Below are 16,075 nucleotides of genomic sequence, written 5' to 3' on the forward strand. Positions count from 1 at the left end.
GTGCAAAACGCAGCAGCTAAAGCTGTCTGGCATTTGCAGGATATCCTGTGGAATGAAATTCTATTACCTGTGCTAATTTCATGCCTGTTCAGCATTGCAGAACATCTGAGCTACTGAGGCCTCTGTCCAACACAAAAAAGAAGCGGTCCAAGGAAAAGTTTAATAGCAAACTACAGATAACCCTTATAAGCATGTCTAGAACCATTACAGCAGCTGCTTTAATCAATTTCTGGCAACAACTTTCAAACATGTAATTTCTTAAAGCTGGCCTTCAGGTTCAAATCAAACCCAGTCAAGCTTGGGATATTTCTTTCAATTTCTTTCAATAACTTCAGTGAATTTTGCACCATGACCCAGAATTCACAGCATCTCACGGTTCTAAACAAAATTTGATTAAAGTAACATCCTATTCTACAGTATCTGTCACAAGAATTCCTGTGAGAACCCCAGTTATAATTACTTGGAAAATAAAAGTACAGAAAATCCACTTTGAGCTAAGATCTGTGATTTTTATTTTATTCATTTATTTATGTTAAAGACTAAGTAGTTTCAATAAGGCATGAGAAGCTTGTAAAGCTTTTATTTTAATGCCCTAATATTTTAGTACTTATCACCAAACTGTTCACTTAGTTAATTTTGAAAGACCCTCCTCAACTTTAAAAGAAGCATTATTTGCAGAAAAAAAAACCATCTGGTTTGGCTTATGGATAGTCACAAAAAAAAAAAAGCTTATGCTGTAATCCATGCTATACTCTCCCCTGATTTAAGTGAACCTTTTCTCTACTGCTCTAAGAACTAGTGACCAAAGGCACCAATATGGTTAGTTTCTCTGAAAACAAACAAGGCTATTTGAGTTTCACACCAACAAACCTGAAAGTTATGCTCCAGCCTCATAATGGAAATCAATTAACTTTGTCTATCTCGCTCTTAGCCAGAGCCTTTTGGAAAATCCCTGCCTTCGTATATGCTTCCACAGTGCACTCCACTGGCACACAGACAAGAATACATTTCCTTTTAAAAACCCATTTCAGGAATCAAGAAAAACTTAAGGACTGTAAGATAGAACTTAAAACTTGAAGAAGCTGCTATAACCCATTCTCCAGAGAAGAAAGGGGGGGGGGGGGAATTATAAAAAGCAGCATTTTACTCCTCTGAGCAAGATGACAAGACTATCTGAGAAATGAGTGCATACACCAAATGAATGATGATATGACATATTTAGAAAAACATTAACACCAAGCAAAGTAGCTGGGCTTTAGTAGCACTACAAAGTTATGTGTGTTGACAAGCAGGGAGGCCCAACACAAATGGGGCTACCCACTCTGCTCGCTCCATTTGCTTCATATTCGCAGAAGACCAGCTGGTCAAAGCTACTTGGAAGTGAGCAAGATTTTTTGCACTGGTGATAGGTATCCTTAATCACACGGTCTATTCTTTTTCAGGTGTAGGAAAGACTAGAATTGGGGTTTGAGTATTTGGTGGAGGTTATGCAGAAGTAGAGAAAGATGGTTCCTCTACATTTTGTACAGGTTCTCACTGCCCCCAAGCCTCCTTACCTTCCAATTCACTTAGCAGGCTGAGAGAGTGCATGGTATGATGCCATGCAGATGATGAAAGCATAAAGGAAGACACTAATGATTCCCCAGTAAATCATAAGTCATGTAAAATCCCAAACTCACAGGAAATAATCGTATTCTCTCTCAGTGCCTTCCCACTTCAACCCTTCTCCCAGGGAACCCATGAAAAGGCGATCAAATTAAAAGGCATTACATAAAGAGAGGTTACAATCCCAAGAGGCTCCCGGCACTACAGCGGCACTAAGGGAAAACCTTCATCATCCCAAGGAACACAGAGACTCAGCACGGATTAGCAGAGCCAGGCTTAAAGGGGGAGGAGAACAAGAATTCCACTAGCAGCAAACCATTTTGAAAAATCACAAATAGAAATTAAAAACAAACAAACAACAAAAAAAACAAACCAAAAGAAAAAACAAACCAAAAAAAAAAAAAAAAAAAAAAAAAAAAAAAAAAAAAAAAACAACACGAAAACAGCAAGATGGGAAGCGGGTCTTGGCTCCGAGCCCTCCCCGCGGACCCCTACTTGGAGAACGCACAGGCAGGCAGGGAGCTGAGGTTGGTTCCAGCCCCCGGCCGAGCCCCGCGGGTGGGGGCGGCTCCCACAGGGCTCCCCGGCTCCGGCGCTGCCCGGCCGGGCTCCGGGAGGGCTCCTCCGGCGATCCCGCACGCTGCCCCCGGCCCGGCTCTTCCGAGCTGGCCATGGCTCCGCAGATCGCGACAGACACGACAGACAGACACGACAGACAGACACGACAGACGCACACACAGCACACACACAGCGGGCGGGGATGGAGCTGCGCACGGCGGGCGGAGAGGGGAGAGGAGGGCGAGCAAGCGGGGATGCGCTGGTACCTTGGATGTGCTGCTTGATGACATTTTCCAAATGGTCCAGCCTTTCTATAATCCTTAAAGTGTCCCCTTTGTCTTCCTCTAACTTTTTTTCTGAGACCGGCTCCTGCACTTTCACATAAACACTGGCAATGTAGTTGGTGACCCAGCCCACGTACAGCAGGCAGACGATGTTAGTCATTCCACTCAAAATCACGCAAGTGGACACTAAAGTTTTGGTTTTCCTGGTGCACACCATCCTGAGATCCCTCCATATAGCTCCAGAAATCCTGTAATCCACAAAACAAAAATAAGCTGCGATGAACATAAATCCTTTCCCCCCTTTCCCCGAAACGGAGACCACTCCGAAGTCAGTAAATTTCCATGCAAAAAGTTCTCTAATCCACAGAATGAAAAATACTTATCGCCTACCTAGAAGGAGAGGTGGGGGCGGGGAGGGCTGATAATTAGAATCCTGGCTTTGAGTACATGAAAATAGCTGAAAGTTTGCGATGGCAGTGCCGACAGCAGACAGCGAGGCGTGCCAGCCGCCCGGCTGCCCGCTGCCTTCAGGCACCGCCCCCCGCCCCGGGCATCACGGACGCCGGCAGCCCAGCGCCCGAGCGTGGCAAACTTTGTTCCCTCCGACGCCGCTTCCCATCTTCGACCGGCCGCGGCGGCGCCCCAGCCCTGGGAGAAGCCTGCCGGGGAGCGGGGCTCGCCCGGGACTGACAGCGCCCGGCTCCAATGGCAGCGGCGCTGCGCGGGGGCGCGGGGCGGGGATGCGGCGGGACCCACCTGCTCCTCGAGCGGCGCTGGGGGCCAGCCCGGCGCCTCCCTCGCTGCCTGCCTGCCGCCTTCCCTCCCTCCCTCCCTGCCGTGCCGGGGGCTGGCTGCGGAGGATCTCCAGCCGGGAAAAGCAGAGGCGGCAGCCGCCGGTGCCGTTCGCTGCGCGGCGGGGCTGCGAGAGCAGCGGTGCCGCCGCTCGCACCCAGAGGCGTCCATCTGCCTGAAACCAGAGACGTGCCTCGGGCTCAGCGGAGCTCTCGGCTCCCAGCGACCACCCACCACTGCGATGTGTTTGGCTTTGAGCCTCCTGGCGTGCCCGCTCCCCGCCGAGGTTGGGCTGAGAATACCGAGTGGTTGCTCGCATCCGCACCGCCGAGCCCTGTATCCATCCGTTCATCGCCTCCCCCACCTCCGTAGGGATACGCTCTATCCGAGAGCATCCAGAATTAGCTTCAGTATCAGGGGCAGGATCAGTAACTCACAATTTAGTTCAGCATACCCGTGCTGCTTTTCTCTCTTCACCTCACATTTTACATTATTTTTGAAAACACATTAAAAAGGCAAATTCCTCCCAATATGAAATCTCATGGATTTGAGAGAAGGCACATGATGAATCTTTTCCATTCCTATTAAATAGGGACTTTTGTACTATATGAGATCATTTTCTTTTGATAGCTTCAAGACAGAAATGTAACCAGCACATCCAGCATTAGATACAATGAGGCATATGTTAATTAACATTCTAAAATTATTTTAAATACTTATCCAAGGAAAGCAAGAATATCAAATGTTGTGGATTGACTGCACTCTGTAGTCATGCTCCAGAACTGATCGTGCCACCAGTGTGCAGAAAGCCCAGCAAGGTACCAGGACTTATTACTCTGAAGCATAAACATGTGAGTGTTCAAACCCTTCAACAGCTCCAATGTACATTGCAACATCTTAAGAGAAATAAAAGCAGATTATTTGTCTTAGATCTACGGGTTGCTATTTTTAAAGACATTGCAAGCAAGACTCAGTATTCAAGAGAGAAGGCAGACAACTGTCTTGCCAAAAGGCAGAATGACTTCTTCCTTTCCATCAGTTGGTACTCCATAGAAACAGTAAAAATGACGAGTACTCAGACACATACAAACCAGCACCAACAGAAGCTACAGTCAACTCTGCCAACAAAGCTGAAAAAACAAACTGCCCCCTCAGTCTTCTTTCTGAGCCTCTCTGAAAACAAACTGAATTTTTGCCCATTTTAAAAGCACCTCCCCTGTGGTAACACTAGAAGAGCCGAGCCCAAGAGAACTCCCTTGGAAATTAGAATATATAACACAAGGTATTTGAATGAGAATACAATATTTCCATTTTAAGGAAAAATATTTTCAATAATACAGGGAAGTTTGCAGGACAAAGCAGTCAATGAACAAGTTCAAGCTTTGTAAAAGACAAACCACTGACAGAATAGATTAGAACAGTTCCACCCTGTAAGTCACTTAATCCACTTGGTCTGCAATAAATGTGTGTCTACACCATCATTTATTTTCCTGTTTCCTATCTTTGTGTAACACTTCAGTGTTCAGCTTTGCTTCTGGTAGCAGCTGAGTGCTACAGCTGAAGCCTTTAATAATAGTGTTACCTAGACTTCCTCTAATCTTTGTAAACCCTGCCTGCAGTCACAAACTACGAATTCTTCAGCAATTTAAGCAGAAGCCAGGACTTAGCCTGGGACTTCTCAATTTAATCTGCCTCCCACAGCATACTCCTAGATAAGCTGGCAGCCCGTGGCTTGGACAGGAGCACTCCGTGCTGGGTTAGGAACTGGCTGCATGGCCGGGCCCAGAGAGTGGTCGTGAATGGTGCTGCATCCAGCTGGCGGCCAGTCACCAGTGGTGTCCCTCAGGGGTCTGTGCTAGGGCCAGTTCTGTTCAATGTTTTTATTGATGATATGGATGAGGGTTTAGAGTCTTTCATTAGTAAATTTGCAGATGACACTAAGCTGGGAGCGTGTGTCGATCTGTTAGAGGGATGAAGGGCTTTGCAGAGGGACTTGGAACGGTTGGATGGATGGGCAGAATCTAATAGGATGAAGTTCAGTAAGTCCAAGTGCAGAGTCCTACACTTTGGCCACAATAACCCCCTGCAATGCTATAGGCTGGGAACGGTGTGGCTGGACAGTGCTCGGGTGGAAAGGGACCTGGGGGTGCTGGTTGACAGCCGGCTGAACATGAGCCACCAGTGTGCCCAGGTGGCCAAGAAGGCCAATGGCATCCTGGCCAGTATCAGGAATAGTGTGGCCAGCAGGAGCAGGGTGATCACTCTTCCCCTGTACTTGGTACTGGTGAGGCCACACCTTGAGTACTGTGTCCAGTTCTGGGCCCCTCAGTTTAGGAGGAACGTTGAGATGCTTGAGCGTGTCCAAAGGAGAGCAACGAGGCTGGTGAGGGGCTTGGAACACAAGCCATATGAGGAACGACTGAGGGAGCTGGGGTTGTTTAGCCTGGAGAAAAGGAGACTCAGAGGTGACCTTATCGCTCTCTTCAACTTCCTGAAGGGTGGCTGTGGTGAGCTGGGGGTCGGTCTCTTTCTCCGGGCAACAAGAGATAGAACAAGAGGACACAGTCGCAAGCTGCGCCAAGGGAGATACAGGCTAGACTTAAGGAAGAAGTTTTTCACAGAAAGAGTGGTCAAATACTGGAATCATCTGCCCAGGGAGGTGGTGGAGTCAACATCCCTGGATGTATTTAAAAAAAGACTGGATGTGGCACTTGGTGCCATGATCTAGTTGAGGTGTTAGAACATGGGTTGGACTCGATGATCTTAAAGGTCTCTTCCAGCCTAGAAAATTCTGTAAAATTCTGTAAATTCTGTAAAGCACAACTTATCTGAAATCAGTCCAGGTAAGGGATGAGTAACAAGCATAAATAAGTCATAATTTCCATGGAAATATATAAAAAATGAAGCACTAACTCCTTTTATAAACAAATATGAACAGTACTTGTTACTAATGACTGTAAGCACATCCACAAGTGATACAAACATTCGGAAAAAGATGGATAATGTGTCTCACAGCCTTAATAGGTTGCTTACAAAAGTAGATAATTGATTAACCTACAGTAACTATTAATAGTTATTTAGCCTTTTGTTCCCATCAGCTCTCTGATCATGTTTAAAATATATTTTCATTTATAACCACATTCTTTTACTGCCAAAGCTGCACTTCTGTCTCCTAACTTGAGCCTTGATTTTACTGAAGCTACTCTTAAAAACAACTTCATAGCAAAACTTCCAGATGCTTTGATACACAAAAAAAAAAAGCTCTTGCTTTCATGCCTCTGGTAATAATATTCTAGACAGGTCTCTTTAAAAGTCTTCTTTTATGGGTTTATATAAACTTGGAGGTATCTAAGTATATGCCATTTAGAAATTGGCTTTGTAATTTTGATGTATTGTTTAGTATTGCAATCCAGATGAGACCCCTTTGTGTGACATATTACATAAATACATAAGCAGTCCACTTTAATAATTTAATGGGAACAAAAACAGGAAAAGGAACAATAGGAGAATAGAAATGCTGCCAGCCTCACATTATAGTCAGGGAGAAAATTAGGTGGTAAAACCCTGAAATGTTTCTTTTTTGAACATTTAAATTATAGGGGAACACAAGGTCTATGAAATATTTTCGCTTAAATGAAAATGGTGTTTTCTGCTTCAGGTATTTAAGCTTAAGGCCATACAATCTACTGTGCAGGTTATTAAAATATGTGTCCTGATTTTATCCTTGTCCTGATACTGCTGTGCTATGTCATGGTGTGCAAATTATTTCAGGTAATTATTTCACATTTCTTAAAACAGGTATGTATTACAGGCTTTAATGTGGACCTCCCCCAGCTACACTGCTGTAATAGGGCACCATTTCAAACGGTGCTGAGGAAAAATTAACCTCACAAACTAGTAAATAGTGCAAGGTAAGTGGCAGCTGTAAAGTGACCTATAAGTAATTCAGTTAGTATTTCTTATCATTACAGTTCATGGAAGTGAAATGTTTAAGAACTGTATTTTTATTGCAGCATTTTGATGCGGGTTAAAGCGTTTTTACGTGTAAGATGGTGTTTGAAACATCAGAACCAAAAATACTTAACCCATTTTATACGAACGAGTTTCTTACACCTTGTTAGAAATCAGTGGAAAAGCTTAACTTTTAAACTTTATTTTTATCACATTCTATTCAGATTCTTAGCTGAAATCCTATTAGTTTGTGGAGATATAATCTTCATTATTATCTAGTCTGAGGAGATTTTCTTCTATTATTTCTTCCCTCTCTCCCATGGTTATCACATCTTTTGTTTGGAAAGGTGATAAAAAATTCCAAAGACAGTCACTAAGCAACACAGCATTTTACACTGTGGAGAGAGATGACTAAATAAATTTAGGAAAATCTGAATTACTCTGGGAAGGTAATTTTTTTGGAAGCTCTGATGTCTGAGCCTGCACACACCTGTACATCTCAAGCAGAGATTGCCCCTTCTGTAGATGAGATCTTCCCAACAATTCAAAATATAAGACTGGGGTTTAGCTCCTGAAAAGAGGCAGCTTTTTCTATTTTGAAGATAAAGGTCAGGTGGTTCAGTCCCCAGGGAAGTGATCTGATGATCTTTGGAATCTATTGCCCCTAGTCATCACTAACACTAATTTTAAACTGATCTTAAACTTCTATTAAACCATTAAAAAACATATGCAGGAATTGCAAAGATACCTTCGCATTTCCTGAAGCTGGGTTTTGGAGTAAGGGATTTAGTAAGTGGATGTTGTAAGATAATGGATAGGAACTGAATGCAAACCAAAAAGAAAGGAAGAAAACTTGGAAAAAAGCTGAATTAATGAAAAGTAGGATGGAGGAAGACAAAAGAAAAACAAAAACTACTTTTCCTTGTTATGCTGGGACACATTCTCATCATCCTTATTCCTCTGGCATTTTTCTTTGTCTCTCTCTTGCCTTCTTTGGGTCCATATCTGCTTTGTCCCTTTACTACTATTTCCGGTCATCTTTTCCGTTCCTCATTTAAAAATCTCTACATTTACGTTTACACTAGTTCTGTTACACATCACCTTTTGTAACATTTTTAGCAATCACCAGTTCATTTAGGTCATGCAGGACTCATAATTTTTCACTGCTTTACAAAGACTGCTCAGCAAAGCACCATCTACAGCGAAACTCAGCTCCACATGGCCGCTGCAGCCTCCGGAGGAGGAGAGTGAATTAATGTTGAGCACAGAGACATCCAGTGGCACTCTTACATCCATGAATCACAGAAGCATGGAGGTTGGAAAAGACCTTTGAGATCGTCTATTCCAGCCTTTGACTGAACAGCACCATGTCAACTAGGCCACAGCACCAAGCGCCATGTCCAGCTCTTTCTTGAACACCTGCAGGGAAAGGGATTCCCTCACGTCCCTGGGCAGCCCCTTCCACAGTCTAATCACCCTTTCAGTGAAGAAATTCCTCCTCATGTCCAACCTGATGCAGCTTGAGGCTGTGTCCTCTCATCTGTCACTGCTTGCCTGGGAGGAGGTCGATCCCCACCTGGCTCCACCATCCTGTCAGGCAGCTTAGAGAGTGGCAAGGTCTCCCCTGAGCCTCCTTTTCTCCAGGCTGAACACCCCCAGCTCCCTCAACTGCTTCTCACAGGGCTTTTACCCTCCAGAACCTCCGGCTCCATTGCCCTTCTCTGGACCCGCTCCAGCCCCTCAATGTCCTTCTGGAACTGAGGGACCCCAGAACAGGACACAGCACTCGAGGCGTGGCCTCAGCAGTGCCCAGTACAGGGGGACAGCCACTGCCCTGCTCCTGCTGGCCACACTATTGCTGGTACAGGCCAGGGTGTCACTCTCCACCTGGGCACACCCTGGCTCATTTTCAGCAGCTCTTGACCAGCACCCCAGGTCCTTTTCCATAGGGCTCTACTCAGCCCTCTTCCCCCAGCCTGTAGCAGTGCATGGGATTGTTGTGACCCAAGAACAGGACCTGGTGCTTGGACTTGTTGAATCTCACACCACTGGCCTCAGCCCATCCCTCCACCCTTTCCAGATCCCTCTGCAGGGCCTTCCTCCCTCCAGCAGATCAACACTCCCACCCAACTTAGTGTCATCCATGAATTTGTCTTTCCAAAATGTTTTTTCTATCAAAACCATCAAAAATCACTTCATACTGTAATTGATCTCTGCTATGCTGCTGTATTAGCTACTTTTATGCACTGGTGTAATTTAGTTTTTTCTGGCAGCATTACACTGCACTGGTTTTTTTTGCCTCAAAACTATCAGTTAATCCATCTCAAGTGACTCATGTGTGACCAGCAATTCAACAGCAAGAGTAAAAGATGCAACATATGGTCCTTTGTGAGTGGCATGTCTTCAGTTTCTCAGAGAAGCATTATGTTCTGTCCTCCTCAAAGCTATCATATGTCTACACCTTACACCTCCAATGACAACATTGTCCCTAAGCAACTTTAAGTCTCTTCATTTTGGGGTGTTAAACTTTGGGAACATTTGAAACAGATTTCCAGAGATTGCAGCCCACTCAATCTCTGAATCATTCTATATTCAGATTTAAAAAAAAAAAAAAGAGTAAATGCAAAATACTTTTTGACATCTAGAAATCTTGGCTTTTTCAAACAATTCCTCACTGCTCTTTTATTTCTATCTTTAACTACAGTAATACAAATCATTGTACTACGTCAAACAAGAACTGAGGCAGCCAAATATCCTATTTCCAAATACTGTCAGGCTCTGAATATTAAGGGACAATAATAGTCCTCTTGCCAGGCTTTGCCTGGAAAAGCTTCAACAAATTTAATGTCTTGAAGGCTGTCTGTGTCAATGGTTGCAAGTGATTGCTTACACTAGCTGTGCAAGCAATCACAAATTCACAAAGTTCTGAACTGGTACTTTCTCATATTCCAAAGAAACATGAACATATTGTGTGGGCCTATCACAGACCCCCTTCTTAGACAGCTCTTGGCCAATGTGAGTCTCATATATGCAGCCCCTTCTCACATGACAGGAACTCCATACTTCAATTAATTTTTGTAATTTTGCTGTTTCATCAACTTGTCATTCAGGGTTATGTCTTCTTCCACCTTTTGCAGCTGGCTTTAGAAGTTACTAAGGCTATGGTACCCTCACTATTTACATGCTTGTCTGATCACATCTACATATGCTGAACAATGCAGATCCCAACCTCCACTGCTCATGACTGTCTTCTCTTTGGAAACTTATGATTGCTGCCTATTCTTTGTCCTTTCTGTCTTAATCAGTGTTTAATGCATGAATGGAGCTTCTCCTTAAGCATAATGGAGAACAAACTCCTCTGAAGGATTTGCAGCCCAAGTATCAATTAAATCCAGCATCAACTGTCATCATTATCCATGTTCTCTGATGTCTCAAAAAAGAAAGAAGTCCGTAAATAGGTGGAAAGTGACTTCCTTCCATTCCTCATTAGATAATTACTTTTCTAGACAGAAATTCCTTAAAAGAAGCCTAAGAATCTTCAATACTCCTTCTCCCATTCCTGAAAGACAGGGGGTGTTTATTTCTTCCAAATTCTTTCTTTGCTGAAGGCTTGGATCTTCATACTGTTTCAGAGGAATTGACACTGAAGCATTCAAGAGCATTATGCCAGAGTAAAGGGAGTTAATGAAACCACTACTGAGGATTAGAAAGGTAGAGCCTCAGAAGTGACTGTAAATTCAAAATAGAGATCAGAGAAAATGGAACATAAAAGTAATTGTCCTTTTTAATTCAAATTGATGGTTAGAAAGAGCTAATTACTTCTGTAGTTTCTGTTTGTTGTTCAACCAGAAATATAAAAAATGGTATGATTCTGCTTTACTAGTTTAATATAAGGTAGGATGGACACCATTGAAGGACAGTGCTGGTGAAATCAATTTAACTGGTTTAACTCTTCCATTTCCCAATCAACATTATCCAGATCATTTTAAAGATGAGATTTGGCCAGCTGTCCTTCAGCCAGTGGTTAGAAAAATGCACAAAAACCTCTGTTAATGCTCTTTTGCCAAATTTACATCCAAATATGTAATTTAGCTGAAACATGAGTTTCTACAATTTGAGACTGCTGGAATGATTTTCTGTATGACACCTTTCATCAGATACTGCAGCCACAGCTTAATCAAATGAACAATTCACCTTAAAATACCTAGAGTATGTTAGTAATTAATTCTTTCCCTTAGGTAGATGAAAAGGCTTTGGATGTGTTTTTGTTTGGTTGGTTTTTAAAGAATTTGGTGACATCCAGAAGTTATCTTTTCTCTGATCTGTTCGCTGCATAAAAACCACAACCAACAACACCACCCTGAAACACAAAAGAAAGCCCTTGTACCATTTTCAAACAAAACTGACTCCACAGCAAGAAAGCTTCCAGTCCAGCTTGGTATTTTAACAGCTCTCACAGTATGAGAGGAGACTGAATGTTTTATTTGGTTTGGCCTGGAATATATCACACTGCTCCAAGAATGTCTAACAAAACACCTGTGCCCTGCTGCAGAGTTCTCTGATGAACTGCAGAGGGAATGGTCTTGTAATGCTGACAGTTTAGATTAATAGAACCCCTTGTACTAGGTCTGAGGTAAAGTTCACAGCCCTCACAGTGCAGTGCTGTGCTTTGCATTAGTAGCTGGACAGGTGTGGATAACAGACCAGTGTTTTGGCTACTGCAAACAGTGCTGACCCAAATTAGCCAAAGGGATATTCCATACCCTATGACTTCTGCGCAGATATATAAGCTATGGGAGAGAGGAGGAAGAGGGGGCATTCGTGATTCCTCAACCTTTGCCTCCCGGAGAAACCATTATGCTTGCTGGGGCTCTACTTCCTGGGAAAGGTCCAAACATCACTGCCAATGGGAAGTAGAGATTAACCTTTGTTTCATTAATCTATGCACGCACAGATTCTTGCTTATTGCTTTCTTTCTCTAATAAAACTGCCTTATCTCACCCTGCTGGTTATCCTTCATCTTACTCTCTCCCCTGTCCCAGTTGGGAAAGGGAGTGATAGAGCGACTTAGTGAGCACCTGGCATCCAGCCAAGGTCAACTGACTATGCCCCTTTACCTCACGGTTTTGTGGATTAGTTTGGCCTCAAGTTGCTACAGAATTTAAGAAAAACTTAAACATACAATGAGGTCTCCCCTCAGTTTCCTCTCCTCCAGTGGAACAGACCAAGCGCCCTCAGCCTCTCTTCATACAGTTTCCCAGAGCTCCATAGCCTGCTCCGTTCCTGGCTCAGTGCCTCAAACATAGGATGTCCTCCATACAGCCCCAGCCTTGGGCAGCTCTATCCTTCCTACTGGGCTCTGTGTCCAGCTCAGGGCTCCTCCTGTGCCAGCAACACTTGCTCCAGCAGTTGCTGCCACAAGCACTAGGCACATCACTGCCATTGCTGGGCAGCCTCAGGCAGGGCCATACTTCACTGAGCACCAATTCCAAGATCTTGGCCCAAAACTACTGGAATCTAAATCCCAACTCCAGGTACAAATATCACTGGGATTTAATACTCCTCTATTTGCTGCATTCTGTATACATGATTTATCTCGGGAAGATACTGAGTGTGTGGAGCTATGTCTAAGTGTATGTTCCACACCTAAAATATTTCTTAAGAAGTGTGTCAGCTGACTACATATGCTCATTCTCTCTCTGCAGTTATTCTCTATGCATGTATAACATTGTAGAACTAACATGCAATTTCTGTTATTTTGGAGTTCCATTCTCCTCTGCTTTGAGGGATCTAGGACTGGAGGTGGCCTGCAGATTGTCCTGCTGCCACAGACGCCCCAGCCTAGAAGTGCCTTGCGTGTGCTGCTCCAAGTGCATCTTCAAAGGAAAGGCTGTGCTTCCTGAAAAGCTCTTCCAGAACAAATCATCTTCTTTCCAGCCTCAGTCTTTTTCCTGCTCTATTTCTTGACCTTTCCTCTTGCACCAATTGTCTGTGACATGAACCAGCAGGTCTTTCCTGAGCTGCTGCTTTCTTCTTTAATGGACAGATAGAAAGAATCAGGAGAGGAGCCCCTCTGAATGTCCTAAGGGTTGAGCAGCTCTCAATGGCACAGCCTCCTTTGCTGCCGGCAGGTCAGCAGCTCACGGTCCCAGAGCCCACCCCTGGGGTGGCCTGCAGCTGCTCACTTGTACCTGCTCAGCCCTGAACATGATGCTAAGTGCCATGTTCCTGGCACGCTGGCTCGGCAGGAGGCTCAGGAGACGCCGGGGAGAGATGAGGGACGGGTTCGGGCAGGTGGAGGCAGGAGCCCACGAAGCCTTGGGCCAAGGTGGTGACTGGCGAGGCCTGAGAGCCGGCACGGGCAGCAAAGCTGGGCATGCCCCGGGGCTCCTGGGCCTCCTGCCCACACCTGTGGCCAGGGCCCCGAGGCAGAGGGAGCTCAGCCCCTGGGCAGCAATGGGGCCCACACCGAGCGCCAGGGAGCCGCGGGCGCACCTCTTGCTCCTGCAGCCTCTGCCTGGGCCAGCCCAGCCGGGCGTGCGTCTCTCCCGCAGAGGCCGTAGCCAGAGCCACGGGGCTCATGGCCTGCCCTCCTCGTTCTGTGTCTGGCAGGAGAAGCGCCGCAGCCCCTCAGCCTCCGCAGGGAATTGCTGCCAGGGCCGCTGCTTCCACCAGCAGCTGCCGCGGCTGCTCAGGGACAACCGTGCCCTGGTGGAGCTGTGTCTGCAGCACCGCTCTGCGCACAAGGCACTGCCGAGAGAGAGGAGCCAAAGGAGATGTGGCATTTGGAAGAGGAGGAGAATCCGCTTCTCCCCTCGAATATGTCTCTCAGGCTCCAGCCCCGCTCTGGGCTAGTGGCACGTGGGAGGGAATGCATGACCAGTGCCGACACCAGGCACTGGGACCTTCCCGAGCATAGCTGTGCTAAAGCCCCTCATTTTTAGTTGTCGTTTTTAGGAAAGTTTTTACTTAGAAATTGTAGTTTTTCAAGTTTAAGAAAGTTGACGGTTGTTAGGCAATGGGGTCCTAGTAGTTTTTCCCGCCGTTAGTTGTAGCTTTTAAGAGTCTTAAAGTTCAATAAAGCTCAGGTTTTCCATACGTTGCCGTGATCTTTTGCTGTTCCACATGAGATGGGAGGCAGCGATTCATGGGTTTGCACAGGAGCTCCACACCAGCACTCCTGCACCAACATACCAAAAGACTTTCCTTTTGTTTACAAAATAAAGAGAGATGCTTATAGAAGTTATCACAGGAATAGAAAAGGAAGCCCACAGAGGAAGCCTTGGATGAGAGCCAAGAGTTTCTTCAAAAACCAGTATGATACTAGCAAGTGGAGATCACCCCACTCAGAATTCACAAATTTCTAGGTATGCCTTGACTTGGGTAGAACTCCAGGGGAGAATATTTCAAAGCATAAGCTTAAATGACTTATAAAAAGAAAAAACACAGAATTGTTTATTCCTTTTTTTGTCTTAAGTAGCCTGCACACTAAGGAATATACTTTTTTTAAAATAAAATCACCTGCTTTTATACAGTTCAAGACAGGAAAGGGCATGAATTTCTGTTCGCCTCTCTATGTTCAACACACAGCATGTTCACTCACAGAATAATAACCACCAGGCAGCAAAACTTCACGATCATCTAAAGAAACATGGAGCTGAATTGCCCTATGTAGATATTCCAGTTTACCTTCCTGTTCTTTATGCTATTTGCTTTATAATTGCTGGAACGGTCTCTTCTGCCCCACAGAAATCTTCTTTAAACACATGACTGGGTCCTGGAGTCTAGAACAGAATGTGTGAGCTCAAGAAAACTCTTGGAATTCTTACTGTTATTGAACTACTAAACACCACATATTTAAATTTTAAAGTCCCCTGCAGGGTGGCTTTACAATGGAAATTTCATGAATAAAAGATATTCAGGAGTCCTATTTTATCCCATTGAACCTACACAGTTCAAAAAAGTTACAAGACCACATGGGTTTTAGAGTAAGGCACAATCTGTTTATATTGTACCACGCCTCTTCCTCAGAACATCTCAGTTGCTCATTTTCACCTACCCAGTTTTATGGCCTTGGTGTTGTTAGATAATTTCCTCTATAGGATTACATTCCACTGGCCTCTTGCCAAAAACATTCCGACTAGGAGAGATGAAATCTTCAGCCATCAGCAGAATAGTGTAGCTGACATACGTCTTCAGGCAACTGCAGTCTGACATCTATGAACAGCACTGTGCTAAACACAAATTTCACTAAATGTTACTCGGATGGTGTTTCTACCTAGTTGTTGATAAAAACGTGCATTATAGACTGTATAGTGTGGGAATCGCAGCAGACACTGTTTCTCTGTAGATTGTAAATAATACAATTATTTTAGCAACAGAAATTCTGCCCAAGGCTCCTGTTATTTACAGCAACCTCACGCTTTCCCCTGCAGGGCCTGCCTCAACAAGCTTCTGTGTCTTTCACCAGGGTGCTAGAAGGTTCTGCTGCAAATGTTTCAGAAACAAAGTTTTTAACTCTGAGAACTGATGTCAGTTTTCGGCGGGTCCTCCTCCTGCATCTGGACTTCTCAGCTCAAGTCTCTCAGGAAAAAATGACGCAGAACCAGGATCACATACTGATTTGTATGGTAAGCAACCCACAAAAACAAGATTGTAACCTTTTGCAGTGAAATTGAAAGAGGAAAGGGTAGACTGAAGGTGGAGGTTTTTGGGAAAAGATAGGAAAACAACCTGTAAGCAAAGGGAAAAAACAAGGTACAATGAAAATGATACATTTAGTACTAAGCGTTCACCTGTGGCACAAGATACAACTCTATACTTTGGTCTTTGCTCTAAGGGGAAGGAAGTACCACAGGTAGGACCAAAGAGAAACATCTAATCTG

General features: G+C 44.6%; 1 protein-coding gene across 4 annotated transcripts in view; it reads right to left on the minus strand.

The window, feature by feature from the left end:
• GALNT18 (polypeptide N-acetylgalactosaminyltransferase 18) overlaps positions 1 to 3,138 on the minus strand; it is a 205,595-nt gene extending 202,457 nt beyond the window's left edge. The window contains exons 1-2 of one of the 4 annotated variants that reach the window (XM_068194650.1): positions 2,838 to 3,137; positions 2,430 to 2,695 (exon numbers count right to left, since the gene is read on the minus strand). In XM_068194650.1, the coding sequence (XP_068050751.1) occupies positions 2,430 to 2,664 (235 nt within the window). In that variant the 5' untranslated portion in view covers positions 2,665 to 2,695; positions 2,838 to 3,137. Of the gene's footprint in view, positions 1 to 2,429; positions 2,696 to 2,837 lie in introns of all 4 variants that reach the window. The other 3 variants (XM_068194648.1, XM_068194649.1, XM_068194651.1) reach the window with 3 other exon arrangements.
• Positions 3,139 to 16,075: the final 12,937 nt, after the last annotated feature.

The sequence above is a fragment of the Anomalospiza imberbis genome, chromosome 6 (genome assembly GCF_031753505.1).
Source record: "Anomalospiza imberbis isolate Cuckoo-Finch-1a 21T00152 chromosome 6, ASM3175350v1, whole genome shotgun sequence".
In the NCBI taxonomy this organism is placed as follows: Eukaryota; Metazoa; Chordata; class Aves; order Passeriformes; family Viduidae; genus Anomalospiza; species Anomalospiza imberbis.